At 36.2% G+C, this 21583-nt stretch overlaps 2 protein-coding genes across 2 annotated transcripts; both read right to left on the reverse strand.

The window, feature by feature from the left end:
* Positions 1 to 10858: 10858 nt before the first annotated feature.
* On the reverse strand, positions 10859 to 12371 carry LOC130986474 (probable ribose-5-phosphate isomerase 1). Its single transcript, XM_057909902.1, has one exon. It carries the CDS (start codon positions 12079 to 12081, stop codon positions 11221 to 11223), a length of 861 nt encoding a protein of 286 aa, XP_057765885.1. The 5' UTR covers positions 12082 to 12371; the 3' UTR covers positions 10859 to 11220.
* A 6398-nt stretch (positions 12372 to 18769) lies between these two features.
* On the reverse strand, positions 18770 to 19605 carry LOC130986475 (uncharacterized). The gene has a single exon (XM_057909903.1). It carries the CDS (start codon positions 19408 to 19410, stop codon positions 18946 to 18948), a length of 465 nt encoding a protein of 154 aa, XP_057765886.1. The 5' UTR covers positions 19411 to 19605; the 3' UTR covers positions 18770 to 18945.
* Between the last annotated feature and the right edge of the window lie 1978 nt (positions 19606 to 21583).

Here is a 21583-nt window from a genome sequence, read left to right on the forward strand (position 1 = left end):
TCAGTATATAATGTCTTGTTCATCAGTATATATGTCTTATTCATTACCAATTTTTTAAATTTTATTTTTCATCAGTATATACATCTTGTTCGTTAAATATATGTTTTGTTCATTAGTATTATATGTTTTATTCATTGTCCTCATGTTACACGAAAAATAGAGGGTCTCAATGGAGCGCGCCGCTATATATATATATATATATATATTGGGGAAAACAGAAGGATTATATTAAATCGTGAATAGCAAATTAGAAAATCAAGCTAGAAAATTTGATTTCCAAATCATTATATCATCAGACGACGCGGTGAAGTTCATCAAATAATATTGAACAGCCTGATTAATTTCCCCACGAACGTGACAAAAATTAATAATAATGCGTTTTTTTAACATGCAACAGAAACTCAAAGACTCGTCACACAGACACAGGGAATGATTGAAGCCGCTTTCAGTGCCTTCAGTCTTGTCAAGTCCGAAAGTAATTACCTGCTTTATTTATTCATGCCACTTTTTTACTTTACTTTCGCCTTTAATTTCGGTTTATGCGTCTTTATTTTTCTACCTTTTATGTTGTGTTTGTTTCGAAGGAAAATGCATGTTTATTTATGAGGAAGAAAAAGTATGTCACTTGCACAAGCACACGAACAAATTGGACGAACATGCAAAAGATAATTGAATCAAAAGCTTATAATCTATGTCCGTTTCTTCCATATCACCCAAGGCATAAATTAGTGGAGTAGTTTATATGATTAACACGCATACGCCTTTTTCTTGATTAAATCCTAGTATATTTTAGATTGATATTTCATTTTTTCTTCAACGGATGCATTATTATTACATGAAATAACAGATTATTAGAATATACGTGGTGACAATTCTCCTTTTCTTTTTTTCTTTTTTTGCCCTTTTTCATTAGAGGTATTATTCGTGTCATTTAATGAGTATACAATTAAATCAAAATTTAATTTGTTGTCCTGAATTGGTTGGCGAGAGAGATATATCTTTTTTATACGTCTCTTTTAATTTGTAAGTTGGAAATATAGGCATTAGATTAGCGGAGTTTCATTGAAATTACAATATTTACCCAATTAACTTTTACTTTTCCGAATTTAGGCCAAAAATAAAAATTGTGCGTAAGAACTAAGAAGTGGTGGTTGGTTGTTCATAATTTATGGATCCCTATCCATTACGCAACCATTAATTGAACATGCATTCGATTCCTTCTACGTCTTCAATTTTGTCAAATTAAGATGTTAGCCTTCGATTCATTAAAGTTAGGTCGGCTACCTTCTATTCCTTTTCTCACACACACACACACACACACACATATTAAAGTAATTAATCGAAGACTGATGTCGACTGAAGCCTGACGAGGATAGGGTGATGGTAAGGTGTTGAGTAAAAGTCAACATTGTTGTGTAATAAGTCAATCTTGTTTGTTTAATATGTTTGCCTTTTTTACAACACATCAAAAACCCAACTTTTTTTGTTAATTTTTCGCATTTCTCTTTGGGTTTGGGGGTGGAGGGTTAAAAGCGAATGTAAAAGCCCAATATCAACTGATAACTTCCCTTAGAAGAAAGAGATGTTGGATGATATTGGATTGGGCTTGTTAATTTGCTCCTTCAAATATAGCAATTTCCACATAGAGATTATATTAAGGGTAATTTTATTTATAGCCCCGATTTTACTCGCCCCTAGTTAAAATAATAATTAAAAATAAAAATAAATTTACTATTTCACCCTATAACCCATAGCCCCCGTACTTCTTTCTCTTTCTCAGTTTCTTCTCTCTCTACAAATTTGTGCGCTCAAGTCTCAACACTGGTATAGCTTCAGCAATCTCACTAAGAAATAGAGGATCCCTTGCATTCACCACGACTGACTACTCACATTTCTCAAATGGACGAAGCCCTTTTGCCTATTCATCGCCGAAGCCTTGTTATTCTTGATATTGTACTTCATCATATACTGATACAGTGCCCATTTGCCCCAATTATGAGTATAATTTATATGAACTGAAGCAATCCTCTTTAATCCAATGGTCTTGTTACAGGCGACCAATTACAAATGGGTATGATTATTATGCTAAGTTACCAGTTTGTGATATTGATAGAATATATTATTGTGATAAAGTTTCCAACTAGAGAGACACGCGTGGGTGGGAAAAGAGGGGAATGACGAAATGTTCCGTGTACAAGGAAATGAGAGAAATTTATGATCTTGGGGGTGTCGACGAGGCCAAGGCTATATTTAGCCTGTTGGCTGAGGATACCGGGGAGGAGTGCTTCCTTTCAAGGAAGGAGACTCGAAGACTAGTAAGGAAACCGGTGGTGGAGAAATATTTAGTTTGGGGATTATGGGCTATAGGTTGAAATAGTAAATTTATTATTTATATATTAATATTATTTTAATTGGAGGCTATACTGAGTAAAACTGAGGCTATGAATAAAATTACTCTTATATTAAAGGTGTATTTACTTTATAAATTTATCATAGTAAAAAGATGAATAATAAAAATTTAAATTTATGTCTTTAAATGCCTCATTTTTTTTCCACATTTTATACAAAAGATAAATTCATCATTTTTTCTTCCTTATTTTCAATTCAAGGATGGATAATATCATCCCTCCATTTTTAGAGGGATGATATTTGAAGTGAAAATAAAGAAGAAAAAACGACGAATTTCTCTTTGGATTGCAAATAACTCTGTTCATTTTAGCATAAACACAATAATTTTAGATTGAATTTTGAAAATAACCACTTTGGAATAGTCAATTTAAAAATTGTCCATTTAGATAAAAAAAAATTAAAAATTGGTCATACTTACCATTTTACCCCTTACATAAAAAAACTTAAAAATTATCCACGAATTCACAACTAGCACTAATTTTAGTTATGAATTCAAGCTTTAAAACTCGAATTCACAATTGAATAGCTAGTGTTGTTTGTGAATTCGAGTTTTAAAGTTTGAATTCACAACTAGAAACATTGTTAGTCGTGAATTCAAGGTTTAAAACTCAAATTCACGACTAGCATTATTTCTAGTGAATTCAAACTTTAAAACTCAAATTCAAGACTACTACTATTTCTAGTTGTGATTTCAAACTTTAAAATTTGAATTCACAACTAGCAATAGAGTTGGTTGTGAATTCAAACTTTAAAACTCGAATTCACAACTACTAGCACTAGCAATTCAGTTGTAAATTCATCAATCTAGTTGTGATAACTAATTTTAAAACTCGAATTCACAACCAAAACAACTAGTTGTGAATTCAAATTTTTAAATTCGAATTCACAATCAACACTAACGATTCAGTTATGTATTCTAGTTTTAATTGTGAATTCATACACCTGGTTGTGAATTCAAGAACATTAAGTTGTGAATTAATAGATCTAATCGTGAATTCAAGAACATTAATCAAAATGTTCCAATTTCACAATAAAAATCAAAATCTCCCAACGCAGCACATCCCTTTCAATTTTTCGATTCGAAGAAATCAAAATGAGATACAAAATAGGCTGATTAATCACCGCATTTGGCGGAGTTGCTGATAACACTCATGTTTCCATAGTTTTTAATGTTCATATGATGTTAATTTTATAGGAAATTGAGTGTTTGATGATTGCTTGGTGCTTATATTGCTTTATCTTGTGAAACATGATTCTTGCTCAAACTTTAAAGGAATTTATAGGATTATTGAGTTCGATTTTGGAAAACTTGTCTGAAATAGAAGTTGTAGTTCGTCTCAATACGAGTTCGTGAGCGCAAACAGATCACAAATCGAAGTTTGAAGGAGAAAGTTATGATCATAACAAGAAAGTCGCGCACAATAGCAAAACGGCGGCGACCTCGGGGCTCCCCAGTGGACCGCCGCCTGTAGAGAAAATTTTGTGAAGACGGCAGCAACCTGGCAGCAACCGCCGAGATTTCGGCGACGGCGGCGACCTGGCGGTGACCGTTGCTCGCCCGCCGCATCATGAAAGAATTTTGTGAAGGACGCAGTGACCGCCGGCTGGGTCGCCGCATGTCCGAGATTTCGTATTTTTATGCGTTTTCAGTGTTATTTTCGAGCTCAAACTCTGTATTTTACCCTGACCCTATATATAGGTCCTATTGTGACCTATTTAGGATTCCCAACTTTAAATTTTCAGTTCTATAGCTTTAGTTTTTATTGCTTTCCAGTTTCTAAGGCTTGGATTGAATTTCTACGAGATTAAAGATTCAAGCTGTTACATTCGTTTGTTACGGTTTTATATAATTCAGTTTTTACAATTGCATTCTTTTTAATTATGTTTATGTTTTATTTTGCTATGTCTGGCTAGTTTTCTTTAGCTGATTCTAGGGTTTGTAAATAGTTTACTAAATTCATGTGTTTAATTTGTTAATACATTTTTGCCTTCCAGTTTATGATTCGTAATTCTTGGTGGGTTATTTCTTGTGAATTATCTGATCAATAGTTTTCGTGTATAGCTATTCGGTTTGAGACCTGACGGAGATAACTGTTTAGCGGATTTAGGAATGTATGATATGATTTTAACCTTGAGACCTGACGGAGATAGATGGATCATAGAGAGCTATTCTTAGGAGCTATTTGGAGTTAGTAGATTATCTTGAGACCTGACGGAGATAGATAATTTATTAATCTACGATCTTTGCTGCTCTGACGAGAGTAATTGATTATAATTGTGATCTCTCATCATAACTGGATTAAATTGGTAATTATGATTAATAGATTGATTATGTGGATTTAGTTGATGAACTTACAACCCTAGGATCAGTTGTTTTTATTATCTGATTTATTTACCTGCGTTGTATTTACTTTTGTTTGGAATTTTAGTTTTAATTTAATATACTCTCCTTTTTCCGATTGCCTGCCTATTGTGTTATTTTGTTTAGGAAATAGATAAAGTTATTTCGTTATTTTGCTACAATTGCACCGTGTTAATTGCAGTATTTTGTTGCTAAAAAATTAGTGATCAGTTGCATACTTGCAGCTAATCCAAACACCAACACCTATAATTTGATTTAGAGATATCAAAGAACTCGTTTGCAGACATACTCTCAATTTTCTTGTACTTGAATGACTCATAACCATTTGTCTGATTTTGACAAGTCAACACAAGCTATTAGAAATAACAGCAGTTAGCATTATAGCACTTAGTTAAAACAGAAAGCTGACGTGTAAAGTGAGGTTAGGAAAAGTTGTTAGTTGGTTTATCTATTCCTTTTGTATCTCACGCTTATATATATTGTAAGATACACAATGAATAAAGTTAGTTTTCCTTCGCATCTCTTCTCCATATTATAGCTTTGGGTTCTATCTAACATGGTATCGAGCCTATCATATTTTTGATCCGCGACGGTTATTTTCTTTCTTCTGTGCTTCCACTTCTACGCTCACATCTAAACTCTAGCTTCCGATCTGCAGCCATGGCTGCAGAATCATCTCAAACTTCACCTAATCTCACAAATTTGCCTACTATGTATCCAATATCTCTGAAATTGGATCGCACTAATTACAATTTTTGGAAAGTTCAAGTTCATGCTACTGCACGAGCTTATGGCTTTGAAGATATTCTTCTTCAAACTGATGTTCCTGCCCAATCTCTCACGTCTGATGACGGCAACTCCTCCGCAAATCCAGATTATCTCACCTGGCTGCGCAGAGATCAATTCAATTTTAGCTGGATCCTTGCATCGATTACACCTCAGATGTTAGGATACATCGGCCGGTGCACCACAGCTGCACAGATCTGGACGGCATTTGAAACTCTTTTCCACTCTCAGTCAAAAGCTCGAGCTATGCAGCTTCGCAGCCAACTCCAAGTTATGAAGAAAGGTGAAACGACAATTGATGATTACATACTGAAATTTCGTGAAATTTCAGATCAATTGTTCAATATAGGGCAACCGATCTCCGAGTCAGATCTCATCTCCTATATTCTGCAAGGTCTTGGTGCTGAATTTGAAAGCATCAGTGTATTTCTATCCTCAAAGTGTGATGATATGTCGCTCCACGAGGTTCAGTTTGCTCTGCAAACACATGAGCTGCGACTTCAAAATCAGGCTGCTGTAACTTCATCTATGGCAAATCTGAGTTTTCAACCTCAGGCCAATGCAGCTTACACACAGAATCAAAACAATAGCAACAATCGTGGTCGTGGTGGCAGGTATGGCAGAGGATCTAGCAATCGTGGCCGAGGAGGAGGAAGGTATCCCAATGGTAACAAACCAATATGCCAACTCTGTGGCAAAACAAACCATGTAGCATACAAATGCTTCAAACGGTTCGATGTCAGTTTTACCGGTCCAGAAACCACATCACCTGCTCAGGCTCATCTCACAAATATTGATCCTTCCTCTAACTCTTCTCATTCCTATAATACCACTGCTTCATCTACTAATTCATCTTCTCAGTTTCCTCCTGCAGCATACACCAACACCACAAAATCTACTCCATCATCAACCTCTGACCGGTACTTAGATTCTGGAGCGTCTGCTCATGTAACTGCTGATGTGGGAAACATGCAAACTCAAACTCCCTATCATGGATCTGAATCTCTTACAGTAGGTAATGGCTCTCAAATTCCTATAACTCATATTGGTTATGCTTCTTTACCTAGCTCTACTTCATCTCATAAGCTTCATCTTAGTAACATTTTGTTTGTTCCTCATATAACTAAAAGCCTGCTGAGTATTTCTAAGTTCACAGCTGACAACAATGTGTTTATTGAATTTCACTCGGATTTCTGTTTTGTTAAGGACAAAACCACACAACACACTTTACTGGAGGGCACTCTTAAAGATGGATTGTATCACCTAAACCTTCATCCAGCTCCAGTCTTCAACTCATCACCTACTGCTGACTCAATTTCACTTTCTACTGTAAATAAACCTAAGTCTTTGCAATGTAGTGTTTCTTCTTCTCTAGATGTAAACATGTGGCATGCTAGACTAGGACACCCATGTAATAATGTACTAAAATCTGCCTTTAAGGCCATGAATTTTACTATGAAATCACCTACCTTTTGTGACTCGTGTGCATTAGGTAAAATTCATGCCATTCACTTTCCCTCTGTTTCTGTTCAAACAACTGCTCCCCTGCAATTATTACATACTGATGTCTGGGGGCCCAGTCCCACTATTTCTAGAGATGGTTATAGGTATTATGTTCACTTTATAGATGATTTTACACGTTTCACATGGATATTTCCACTCACTACCAAATCTGAAGTCTTACCTGTTTTTAAAAGGTTTTATGCTTTTCTTGAAAGACATTTTCAATTCAAACTTAAGGCTGTTCAGTCCGATTGGGGAGGGGAATACAGGTCTCTAAAACCTTTTCTTGAAAGCCTAGGAATTCAATTTAGGCACCCTTGTCCACACACTCATCCTCAAAATGGAAAATCTGAACGAAAGCATAGACACATTGTTGAGCTTGGACTTACTTTACTAGCTACTGCTTCTCTACCTCAAACTTTTTGGTGGGATGCATTTACTACTTCTGTTTATCTCATAAATAGGTTACCCACACCATCTCTGCAAGACTTATCACCTTATCAAACACTATTCCACAAAATACCAGATTACTCATTCCTCAAAGTTTTTGGTTGTAGTTGTTTTCCCTATCTCAGACCCTACAACACTTCCAAACTCCAATATAGGTCTTCTAAGTGTCTTTTCCTAGGCTATAGCCCTGAACACAAAGGTTATAGGTGTCTTCACCCATCAGGAAGATTATACATAGCAAGAACTGTTGTGTTTAATGAAAAAGAATATCCATATCCTCTCATATTTACCAACACCTCAAACTCCACCACTCAATCAAATTCTTGTTCACAGTCTCTAAATACTACTCCACCATTTCCTTTACCAATTCCTCTTCCTCTCCTACAACACAATGCTCCCACATCCAGTTCAGAAGCAGATACTCCAGCATCTTCATCCAGTAACAGCAGTTCCCCTACTCAATCTAGAAATAATAGTCCACCTCATCATCCTCCATCTCCACCACAAAACACTCAGTCCTCAAATCAACATTCTCCTCCATCCCCACCTGCTCCTTCCCTAGATCATCTTCTTTTAAATCAACACCCTATGGCAACTAGATCAAAATGTGGAATATTCAAACCTCGAGTATACATAGCTACTTCTTCCCTATCTCCCTCCATACTTTTCTCCTCTTCTTCTGGTTTTCCAGAGGCTCACATCACCACAGCTGTTAAATATACTGAACCTTCCTCTGACTTGGCTGCTATTGCTGATCCACTGTGGTACAAGGCTATGGAGACTGAGATTGAAGCTATTCAACAAAAAGAAACCTGGGATATTGTTCCACCTGCTCCTGGTCTCAAACCTATTGATTGTAAGTGGGTTTACAGGGTTAAACTACATCCAGATGACAGTCTTGATAAGCTCAAAGCTAGACTAGTTGCCAAAGGTTTTCAACAACTTGCAGGTCTGGACTTTCTTGAAACCTTTAGCCCGGTTATCAAGCCTGTTTCAGTGAGATTGCTCTTCTCTCTAGCTGCTTCATTCCATTGGGATATTCAACACATTGACATTAATAATGCTTTTTTGAATGGCAATCTTGATCGTCCTGTTTACATGAAGCAACCCCCCGGGTTTGAAGATCCATCTCATCCCAATTGGATCTGCAAACTCAAAAAGTCACTGTATGGCCTGAAGCAGGCACCACGAGCCTGGTATGAGAGATTAAAAACTTATCTGCTCAGGTATGGTTTTCAACACTCAACATCTGATCATTCATTTTTCTACATGAGAAAATCTGGCAGCTTGCTCTTGGTTCTTGTATATGTGGATGATATTTTAATTACTGGGGAAGATCCTCAACTAGTTCATCAGTTTATTCAGTCGCTATCTCTTGAGTTTGCTCTTAAAACTCTTGGTAGTGTTAAGTTTTTTCTTGGAGTGGAGGTATCCAGGAAAGGCCATGGTTTTCAGCTATCTCAAACAAAGTATATCAGGGATCTTCTTAGTAAGACTAATCTTCTTAATAGTAAATCACAGCCTTCACCTTATGATTCTGGATCTAAGCTTCAGAAGAATGATAGCGAGCTCTTCTCCAATCCTACTCTCTATAGGAGCACCATTGGTGCGCTCCAATATCTCACTATCACACGCCCCGACATCTCATTTATGGTGAATAAGCTCAGCCAGTTCCTCCAAGAGCCGACTGAACTCCAATGGAAGGCATGCAAACGTCTTCTTCGGTATTTGAAAGGAACTCTCCAGCACTCTCTTCGATTTTCTGCATCGCCTTACCTTACTCTTAATGCCTTTGCTGATGCGGATTGGGCAGGCTCTTTGGATGATCGCAAATCCACAGGTGGTTACATGGTTTTTTTGGGACCAAACCTCTTATCTTGGAGCTCTAAGAAACAAGGGCTTGTATCTCGTAGTTCAACTGAGGCTGAGTATCGCTCGCTCGCTGATGCTTCGATGGAACTTGTCTGGATTAAGACATTACTTCAAGAGCTAGGATTATCTCTATCTCAGACTCCTACCATTTGGTGTGATAATAAAAGTGCGTCAGCTATGGCTTCTAATCCAGTTTTTCACGCTCGAACGAAACACATCGAAATTGATGTTCACTTCGTCAGGGATAAAGTGATAAAAAAGGAACTCGACGTACAACATATTTCTTCACACAATCAGCTTGCAGATATGCTAACTAAACCAGTCACCGTCTCTCGGTTTCAACTACTGCTTGATAAACTACCGTTTGAAAAAGGCTAAAGTTTTTCTTTTGGCAGTTCTTTGGGGTTATATTAGAAATAACAGCAGTTAGCATTAGTTAGCACTTAGTTAAAACAGAAAGCCGACGTGTAAAGTGAGGTTAGGAAAAGTTGTTAGTTGGTTTATCTATTCCTTTTGTATCTCACGGTTATATATATTGTAAGATACACAATGAATAAAGTTAGTTTTCCTTCGCATCTCTTCTCCATATTATAGCTTTGGGTTCTATCTAACATGGTATCGAGCCTATCATATTTTTGATCCGCGACAGTTATTTTCTTTCTTCTGTGCTTCCACTTCTACGCTCACATCTAAACTCTACCTTCTCTCTCTCACTTTATCACCTTCTATTTTTTATTTTATTACTTTTATACTTTATTAACTACACACTTAAAATATTAATCTACAATTCCTTAATTCTCGTGCCGAAACGAATGTAGCCAACTCTAGTGGGACGGAGGGAGTATAAAATAATTTTAATGGTTCTTATGTTCGTGTTGTAAGAAAATTTCTGTGTCAAGAATATTTATTTGTCACAATTTTAATATAAATTAGTACTACTATATCACAAATTGGAAGCGAGCTTCAATTGGTTCTGACATTGAAGGCGCTATTTCCCAATAATATAATAAGTTTATTTTCCTTGAAATTTGAATCATTTGGAATCTTGGATGAAGAAATGGCAGACTGGGAAGTGAGAAGCATCTACACAGAGATAACATAAGAATGAATATAGTAAAAAAGAATTAACAAAGTGGAGATTATCAATATCAACCAGAAATTACGAATGGCACAAGATTTGGCCGACAAAAATGTTTAGCTTCATAAAGTATAAGAAGTTAAACAATGGAATTAACAACTACTTTATACACAAAGTAGAACTTGCATAATGATAGCATTTAACTTCGAGAAACCATTTATGAGAACTTGCATATACACATTGTCTTTTTTAAAATAATAATAATAATAATTAAAAAAAGAAAAAAGACACTTCATTCACTTACCAGTGACCACTCAAATTTCTCAGAATCAATTTCGTTAAGAAAAGTCGAAAATTTCTAACAAAATGATTTAATGAATCAGGCAGGATTCAAGAACTTTACCAAATAACCAAATCTATTAAATAATCTGGATTGGAGAGCAACTAAAACTCTCATCCCCATTACACAAAATATATTAGCATAAAGTGTAAATTGGCATCAATTCTTGTTATGAACTCTTGAGGGAAACCAGCTCTAACATTATAAATACCAGAAATCCCACTTTTTCAACACAAGTTCAATAAATAAGCTTCCTAAACTTCCTACCAAAAATTTCATCCATTGAGCTAAAGATAGAATTCAAGAACTCCAAAGATAAATCAACTCTACGAATTGATCGAAAAAGGAGCACCTCAAATCATGAACTCCAGTAAATAATTGAAGAACCAGAGCTTGCTTCAGCAACACAATAATCCTACGTTAAAATCCTTTCCTTAAATCATTGTAACAAAAGTAATCCAACTCTGTCTCATTCCCTTTCTTAGTCTTGATGGTGACACCGTCAACTCCGGCAACAATCACAGAGGTGGCTAATCCAATAAACATCCCATGATCAACGATGCCGGGAAGCCTCAAAACTGCATCACTAGCCTTATTCAAATCCCCAATTGCCTTGTCAAAATACAAATCAATAATGTAATTCTTGTTATCAGTTACATAAGGCTTCTTTCCGCCGCCGTCGGCCGCCTTCCGCAGCTGCGCCACGCAGCCGGCGTATGCGAACAATTCCTCGAGCCTCTTGAGCGAATGGTTCCAACAAAATTGCACGACCTCAACCGGCATTGCAAGCCTACTACCACCTACATATTTAACCAATTTCGATTCATCAACAATCACGATGAATTTCTTGGCGACGGATTCGACCATTTTCTCCCTCAACAGAGAACCCCCACGCCCTTTAACCAAATTCAGCTCCGGATCGACCTCGTCGGCGCCGTCAATGGCTAAATCGACGGAGGAGTAGGAATCGAGATCCGACAACGGGATGCCCAGCGACACGGCCTGCTCGTGGGTCTGCGTGGAGGTGGGCACGCCCACGATGTTCTTGAGTTTCCCCTGCCGCAGAAGCTGTGCGATACGATCGACGGCGTGCTTGGCCGTGGACCCCGTGCCGAGGCCCACAACCATGCCGGATTTCACGTGCTCCACAGCCTTGTAAGCTGCGATTTTCTTCAAATCGTCCTGCGTGAGGGCCACGGATTGGCACGGCGGCGGGGCGGAGGGGCCGATTAGCTTCGGTGGCTCCACCGTGGGGCGGGCAACCTGTTGAGCTATGGCCATGGGTGCGAGTGTACGAATCAAAAAATTTAGGGATAAGAAAGATTGAATTGCTGGAGGATATAAGGAATAAAAGGAAGGAAATTTGAGGAGATAGAATTGGATTTATGCGGTGAGAGATGAGAGGGAGAGAAGATATGGTGTTTGTGGAAATGCCTGCGTGAGGAAAACGATTAGGGTTGGGCGTGGAATTTATAGAGGGGGAGGCGGCGGCGAGTGGTGGAACGCGGAGGAAAGGCGCTGAAAAGTGGAGGCGTGGTTTTGGATGGGGCAGGCCAGATCTCCAATCAAATAATATAGTGTCACAATCTATGTATTTTACTTATATGTGGACCGCGTTATCTTTCCTAAATACTATTATTATTTATTATTATGATATCTCTAGTTTTAAAAAGAAAATTATGAAACTTAAAAAAAAAAAAAGGTAAACTGATGAAAGTAGAGAGAAAAGTAGAAGAAAAGAGAATAGCGTAGAGAGCGTAAAGAGAATAAATATGTAGGAGCTCCTTATTGTGAGGACTAAATGCCTCTATTTATAGGAGATACAAAGGTAGGGTTAGGGTTTAGGGTTAAGTCATTAAGTAGGGAAATATATATATTATATATATTTACAACATAAACGATAATTTCTCTAAAAAATAATGTAGGGTGTATTGTTGGAAAAATTATACTTATGAATTTGTTAAACACATGTGACCGTTGCTTCTAAAGATTTAATACTAGTAATTCTTATCTTTTGTATAATCTATGTTTTGTTTATACTTTATATAAAAGCAAACATTATGTTTTCTTACAATTTTCATTCATGTTGATGGGGTGAATTTTAACCACAACAAATTAAACATCAAAATTAAAATAAAAATTATAAAACTATATTGAAAAAGAAAAATTTCCCTAGAAGATATTAGAGAGAATCTCCAATGTACAAGTATTCTAATTGAATCCCCGATCAAGTGCGAGGATCACAAACAATGACGGCAACCACGGCGATGGGGCCGATCAATTATGAAGAATGAGCATAAAATGAGAGAGAAAATAACGATAAAACAATAAAGAGTAAAAGAAAGACTTATATTGTTGAATGTTGTGAGTACAAAAGTGAGTGAAATTAACGATGCTTGCATAAACAATGAGAATACAATATATTTATATGCAATTTTAGGATAAGGGTATTATCATCTTTTCAAGTTTGGATGCAGAGGGATAATTTCATCTTTTCAAATTTCTCATGTGTTAACACGAAGGGCAAAGCAGCTTTTTTTAGGGTTCACATGTATCGCACCTGGTAGTTAAGTTAGCTAGGTATAAATATCTATAAGATCTCTCGCTAACATATTATTTTATTTTTTGTGTCAACACTCAGGAACTTGAGCAAAACTATCTATCTCTCTTTAGCCTTGCTCATATCTGGGTCCGATTAGAATTGAACGGGTATTCTTGCTTATATCAACATTGATTATTTTTCTTGTGCATTTCATTTTCTTTTGACTCGCCTTATTGCACAATATATTTTTGCATATAAAAAGTTAAGAAAATTTCTTAAACCTTGGGGTTTGGGCCCTATCGATCTTGATTTCAATCTATTGTATCTAGTTCAAGAGTAGGGCGTAATATCATCCCCATAATTCACGATGATGTACAAGAATTGTTTATAACTTTTTATAGTTCATAATACTATTTTAAAAGCATTATAATACTAAAATTTAAGAAGATCATATATTGTTGCTTGTTGAGGAATAAGTAATTTAGTTGTTTAACTACTAACATGTAAAAATTACTTCTAACCTATTCAATGAATTTCATGACATCACGACCATAAAATCATAGATATCATAATTTCTTGGTTGCAAGTTATACTATATATCTTAGGAATATACCTAAAAAAATGTTTAAAATGTGATAAACATATAGCTTCAACATATTACTTTTCAAACGGTTCAAACTTCATTCTTGAAGAAAAAATTAACGTGAAAAGCGGGCATTCAGATTAGCAAGATGTTTAAAGATAATCAAAAACTAAATTGTATTTAGCATATTATTTTGACATGAAAATTTTGGACATGAAATGAGCTCCATTCATCCAATAAACAACAAAAAACAAGATTTGATACTTTAATGGGTCACTTGTGTTCCTTATTTATGTGATAGTGGTCCTATATATATATAAGGTCGATCCTTTAATTCTTTTGTTTAGTACTTTATAGATTTATTTTCTATACATATTGTATCACGATCATTACATTTTTTTCTTACAGAGAAAAGAAAAGAAATAAAATGTATCAATGTGACTTTTATCAATCTACATAGACATATCCACATTTGATGTGTCTAAATTAGTAACATGTAACCATATCACACAATATATAAGAAATAACAATAAATGTGTTTGTCTTCAATAGGACACCAAGCGGTGCGAACTCTTATCTACAAACAGTGAGGTCCAAGGAACAAACTCCACCGCTCCCCCTCTACCAAAGTCGAAAATAAAAAACAATAAATGTGTATAAAATAAGATTCCCCAAAGGATAGCTTCCTAGGCAAGAGAAGATCTCGTATGCAATGCGGACCATTCACATATTTTAATAAAATATTTATAAATATCTTATTAAATATTTTAATAGGATATTAGAAAGTATTTTAGTATAATATTGTGAACGATAGAAACAAAGATCTTCTATCGCATAATTAGACTTGCTCCACTGTGCGAACAACACCCCGGGAGAATTTGTTATACTAAAATATTCAATTTTTTTAGTTGGGATAAAGTACAAATCCACCCCTAAACTAGACATCCCTAGAGCGTATACCTCTCCATTCTCGATCTTGGCTCAAATACACCCCCGAAGTCCATAAAAAGTGTGCATTTAAACCCAGCAAGTTAACGGTCGTTAACTTGCTGGGTTTAAATTAATGCACCATTTTTATGGACTCTGATGGTGTATTTGAGCCGAGGTCGAGAATGGGGGATATAAGCGCAAGTTAACTGAAATTCTTTTTTTTCTTTTAATTTCTAAGTGGGCCCTCCTAATCGCCGAAAAGAAGTGTCATCGGCAATAACATAGAGGCAGTTGTGTTTCCAGGAGAAAGAGGCGAGGCATAGAACAACGGCCTCACCAATTTTTGGAAGCTACCAGCAACGACGTCATTGGATTTTAGAGAGAGGGATGGTGGCGCCATGAGTCGACAGACGAGCACCACCCTTGCCTAGCCCTTCAGCAGCGACAACGACAAACATTTATAGGTGAATTAGGGCTCGATTTGGATATTCGAAATTTCACGAGAGAGAGAGAGAGAGAGAAGAAGGTTGTGTGTGATTGAGAGGGAAGGCTAAGGAGCTCGCCAACAGCCCACTCACGTAGATCAATTGGTGAGCGGGCTGCCGGCGAGCTCCTTAGCTTCCTCTCTCAATCACACACAACCTTCTTCTTCTTCTTCTTCTTCTTCTTCTTCTTCTTTTCTCTCTCTCGTGAAATTTTGAATACCCAAATCGAGCCCTAATTCCCCTATAAAAGTTTATCGCTACCGCCACTGAAGGACTAGGCAAGGATGGTGCTCGTCTGTCAACTCCTGGCGCCACCATCCCTTTCTCTAAAATCTGGTGACGTCATCGCCGGTAGCTTCCAAAAATTGGTGAGGTCTATGCCTCGCCCCCTTCTCCTGAAAACGCCACTGCCTCTATATCATTGCCGCTGACACTTCTTTTCATTTGGCGAGCAGGAGGTCCCACTTAGAATTTTTTTAAAAAAAATATTAAGTTAACTTGCGCGCATAACCCCCATTCTTGATCTTGTCTCGAATACACCCCCAAAGTCCATAAAAAAAGGTGCATTTTATGGTCTTTGGGGTGTATTTGGGCCAAGGTCGAGAATGAAGAGGTATATGCTCTAGGGGTGTGTAGTTTAGGGGTGAATTTGTACCTTAATCCTTTTTAGTTGTATGACTCATATAAATACTGACGTATGCATGGTGAAAGCAACAATTTATGGGGCGTATGTTAAATTTAAAAGGGATCCGTTTGCCTGATGCATGAACGTGAACCCATTACCGGCAATTTTGATAAGAAGATGACCAATTTGACTTTATCTAATTTCTGCATTGACCAAAAAGCCAATATTACCCACGTGTTCATTAAATTGAACTTTCAATGTCAAACTTTATAAAATAATTATGTCAATTTTGAAGTCCAGTAATTCATATTCCAATCCAGCCTAACCTTGATCTACCTGCTGCTCATATTAATTTGTTGCAACTTTTTTTATTAGGAGCGCGACAGAACCCTAAAAAAAGAATTGATAACAAAAAGCTATCAAGTTTTAATGTAAATTTACCATTTCATATGTAGCAATTATTTGCCGTTTCAGTCTATTTACACGCAACTACTCTTTAGCAATTATTTGCCGTTTCACTCTATTTTGACCATAATAAAAAAAAATGGACCACGATAAAAATTAATTGTTAAAATCATGACTTAATTTATATGAAAATGGGTTTAATAACAATTGACTCGATATTTGCATGTTTTGTTATTAGCCCCTAAAAGTAGACGATGAGAATTTGAGTAAGACGGCACTACTACTACATATTCAAATTTATAAGTTTAAGCAGAATAGTAACTGAAAATATAAAATTAAATAAATATGAAAAGACATTTTTTTTTCAGTGAAACATATGTATTTATATGCAATAATTTGGGTCTGTTAAGAACATCTATAAGCTAGAGCCCATGAGCATTAGGCCCAATACAAGCACATTCTCTGATTTTAATGAAAAAACTTAAAGAGTACAGCCTTCAAATATTGGCCAGCCCAAAATGGTCATCACTCATCACATTCTCTGATTTTCCAGTTCACCATTCTCAACCTCATTCTTGTTTTCACAAGTTGAGGGAATTCGGAGCAAAGGGGAGATGGTGGTGTAGAGGGGGTGGTTGTTTTATTTTATTTTTTGGTTTGAGAAAGGGTTAAAGGGTTTTGTATTTGAGGATTGTGGTTAATTACTTAAAAGGGTAAAATAGAAATGTCACGACTGAGGCTAAAGAGAGTTAAACCTTGTCTGTGAAAACAATCACCATTTTTATTTCTCAAAGGTGTAAAATAAGCCCTTTGTAATAAGTGAGAGTCTTGTGTTTAAGTACAAATCTAAGGGTGTCTCCAACGGCACTTTTACGCAGTTTCTCACTTTGGAAACTAGCATTGGAGAGTGAAAACTGGTTTCCAAAATTTGAGCGAAAAACTGGTTCACAACGATCAAGTTGGTTTCTACTGACATCGTGGGGCCCATTTCACACTTTCATTTCTTGTTTCAGCCAAAATTCAAGTGGGTATTTCCCATTATTTTGTTTGGGACCCATTTCTCACTTTAATTTCTGGTTTCAACCGATGGCGTGGGTATTTTTTCCCATTTTTTTGTTTAGCCATGAAAGGGTAGAAATTACAATATGTAATTTTATTAATATAATTTTAATATAATGGAATTCGAATTTTATTAATATAATTTTAATTATTATTTAAAATTATAAAGTCATTTTATTTTATTATATTAGATAATTTAAACATAAAATTTAAATTAAATATATCATTAAAAATATGTAAATAATATACAAATATAATTGAAATAAAATTAATGTACATATAGATATATAAATGGAGTATGTATTATAGTGAGACCCTTAAAAAGTAATAAATTGGTTTATTGTTGGAGAAGAAGTAACTTGTAAGAGAAAAAATAGTTGAATTTCTAAAGCTCATGTCACAATGATGTGGCACTTTGAAAGCTGGAATTTGAGTTTATTGTTGGAGATCACCTTGATAATGACCGGTCCTTAATATTCATCGCCAAGTTTTGGTGAATTTTTCTTGTATTCTGTGCTGTGCATATTAAACTTCTTTTTTTTTTTTTTTTTTGTATTCATTATAAAAGCATTTTTTTGATCAGAAAAAGGGATTAAAATTAAACATTGGTACAAGGGGTACCAACCCAGAATTACACCAAAAACACATGACACCATTCCAGTCATCCATGAGGAAAAACTGAGCTCAGTGTCAAAAAAGTTAAAAATCTTGTTCCAACTCCAAAACCGAACCTTAATATCGCGGATCACATTATGAATATCCCACGGTTTCCCTTCAAAACGACTTTCATTTCGGTTCTTCCACAGTATCCAGACAACACACATCCACAGTGCTGTAAGGAATTTTCGACTCTTTTTCTTCCCCAAATTGGCAAAAGCTGTAAAATGCTCTTCGACATTGCGGGGCCATGGGCCACTGATCCCCAGCCAGTTCGAAATTCCATTCCAAAGCGCATTCGTCTTCGGGCATTCCAAGAGCAAGTGGTTCATCGTCTCTGTTTCGTGACAGCATGCATTACATTTGATCTCTTCTTCTCCAAGATGAATACTCCATTAATTAAAAGCATACTCCATTATAGATTCATTAGGAGACTTACAAAGTTACAAGGCATTAATTAAATGACTTGCAAGGTTCCGGAGATAAGTAGATAACGTTTCCTTCCGATCGAGTTTTTCCCTTGCCAATCAACATCTCAGATAATTTAGTTTTGAAATAATGATCATCCTTGATTACTAACCAGCCATATATGAATACGTTCGAAATCTTTCTCATGTCTTAATTCCCATACCTTTTTAGGCACCTTTGATCTGAGTTTCATTTTGAACTAGCTGCGACATAAATGAATCAAAGAATATATTTTTTTCTTTTGTCTGAGAATAAAGAGAACAGAGTTTTGCACATTGCATCTATACAACAATATATGAACCTCCCTAATATAACACCCTCACCAAAAAGAAGAAGGAAAAGGTCAATGCTAAATAAAATGAAGAATCGTCATAATATTTAATCTGAGTTATTAGCCCAGATGAATCCCAGAGAAAACAGCATTGCCAAAGGCGAGGAAATTGTAGATGAGCAGAGCCGTGGAGGTAGGCACGCTCAATGCGAGGAGTACAAGCATGGCAAGCGCGAAGCTGGGCCTGGTCTCCATCAAATAAGACTGCAGATGGCCCATCGCGTCGCAGATGATCGCATCATAGCTCACGTACACCCGCCTCTCCCACTCCATCCATTCTCTCGGCAGCTCGCAGTCAGCCTCCATCATCTTCATCTCGTGGATCCGCTTTCGCAAAACGATCATGTTCTCGTCCACCACCCTCCCCCTCGACTCGTGGTTGTGGGCTTCTCTCCTCATCGCACGGACCCTCACTCCCGCCACGCCTCGCCTCGACTTCGAGTTCGAGCTCAAGCTCGAATATTTTATTGTTGGCCGGGTCTTGGAAAACGGGTCAAAAGTTTGTAGGAATGAAGTCGATGCCATGTTTGTTTTTGGTATGAAATAAGATTGTAACTTTTTTTTTTTTTTTGTTGTGGGAACTGATTGATGGAATGATTTGTTTGAAGCGTGCGTATTTATAGTTTTGAGTTTACCTAATGATTAAGGAAAGAGTCGTTTGATGTGCATGTGACAAGAATTTTAATTAATAAAATATTTAAATGAAACCGTGTTACTGTTTCTGACAACGAGCCGCCCCTACCAGGCATAAACGCGTTGCTTTCAAATAGTGATTTACGATTTTGGGTGAAATGCGGAGAAAGAGGCCCTTCATTTCCTGAAATGTGAAAACGCCGTTTCTAAGTTTTTGGCTTAACTTAATTTCTAGAAAAAGAAACTTCTACTCTAATTTTTGGCTAAACTTTCTCCTAACCTTCTACTATAATTTAAAAGTCAAATTGGTGCTTTGAATAATTATTATTTTCAATAAAGACTAAAATATATACTTTTACCAAATAAAAGATATAGGATATGATATTATAGTTATATGCAATGAATCTGCACTAGAATTCGTTCTTATTTTATAATTAGATAGTTCTTATTAATAACTTATTATGATGAAACCACTTATAATATTTAAATAGTATAACTCCTAGTTGCTTTCTCTTTTTCTTAAAAATAAAACAATCCAATTGTTACCCGCGTAAAGATTTAGTACTATCATAGCTTATTAAACTCCATTCATTAATCATATCTTTGCATGATGATCATGGTATCTCCGTCTAAACGGGAATTAGGAGCCGTTAAATATTGTCCATACTTAATTGGCTTTCTTGCATCGGTATCACTGACGTTACATTATTATGAAAATTTTGAGAATCAATATTAAAACCTGATGCCAGCCTACGATGCTTGATACTTCATGTCTGTTTTCTAAACGGTTTATTTAATTTATTAATTTATAATTTTGTTTCTGCATGTGAATCTTTAAATGAGTAGGTTGGGAGGAATATGCATGTTTTCAGTTTGATGGAAGTACGTGACGGTTTGGATATTGAATTTTTTAGTATTTGCCTTTGATTTGGTCGGCATATTGTTTAATCTCGTTGGATCTTGCCCTGCCTCCATTTCTCCGCTTAGGCTGAGGCTGCTGCCCATTTATATTATTTAACAAAAATAATTGATTATGTTATTTTTTTGGATAAATCCAAAATATCTACTACATAAATAATAGGAGGATGTATTTAGTAAGAAAGTGGGTGCAATTAAATAAACAAGAGAATCTATGCTTTATTATGTGGTCGATATTTACTTATCTGAATCTTGGTAATTCTCGCTTCCTTTTTTTGTTCCTTTCAATTATTATACTCCATCAGATATAAGCTGGCACCAACAGTCCTCGATCTGCAAATAATGTAATGAGGCAAATATTAAAATAATTATTATGCTTAAATAAAGGTTGATTATAGCCATCAAAATAATAATATACTCCCTCCGTCCATGAAAGAACTTCCTAGGAGGGAGTGGCACGGATTTTAAGAAAAAATATTGTTGAGTGTATTGAGAATGAATAAAAGGTAGTTGAGTGTATTGGGAGTTGTACAAAAATGAAAAGTAAGAGGATTATAAGTGGTAGGGTATAATTCAAAAATAGGTAGGAAGTTCTTTTGTGGACGTCCCAAAAAAGAAAGATAGGAAGTTCTTTCGTGGACGAAGAGAGTATTAATTATAAATATTTTTTATCAAAATATTCTTTTGTTATTTTAATTAAAATTTATCAATACTTTAAAATTCTGAAAGTTTAAATTTTAAATTACAAAACTAACATTAAGAAAAGAAAAAAAATCAACCCCCGCCCATCGTCTCCCCCACCAAGTCGTCAAACTCCTTCGCTAGCACCTCCCGCTACAGTTGTTGGATAAATGTTGTCGCTGTTTGCATCGTCATTATCGGTACCCACCCACATATGTTGTGGACAGTAGTATCAACCATGTGCATCATTAACTTTTACACAAATCACATAAAACCTTCACAGAGCCAAGTAGATCTTAAGGCGGCATAATGAACATATTTTCCTCTCTACTTCCAAAGAAATGGGCGGGGAGAAATTGGGTGGGGGGTTCGCGGGGTGGGAAATTGGGGGTTGTATGGGGGAAATGGGCAGCGGATGAACACAGAGACTGTGGGGCAGTGGTCGGGGTGGGGGGTGTTGGGCGGG

This window comes from Salvia miltiorrhiza, chromosome 5 (genome assembly GCF_028751815.1).
Source record: "Salvia miltiorrhiza cultivar Shanhuang (shh) chromosome 5, IMPLAD_Smil_shh, whole genome shotgun sequence".
Taxonomy (NCBI): domain Eukaryota; kingdom Viridiplantae; phylum Streptophyta; class Magnoliopsida; order Lamiales; family Lamiaceae; genus Salvia; species Salvia miltiorrhiza.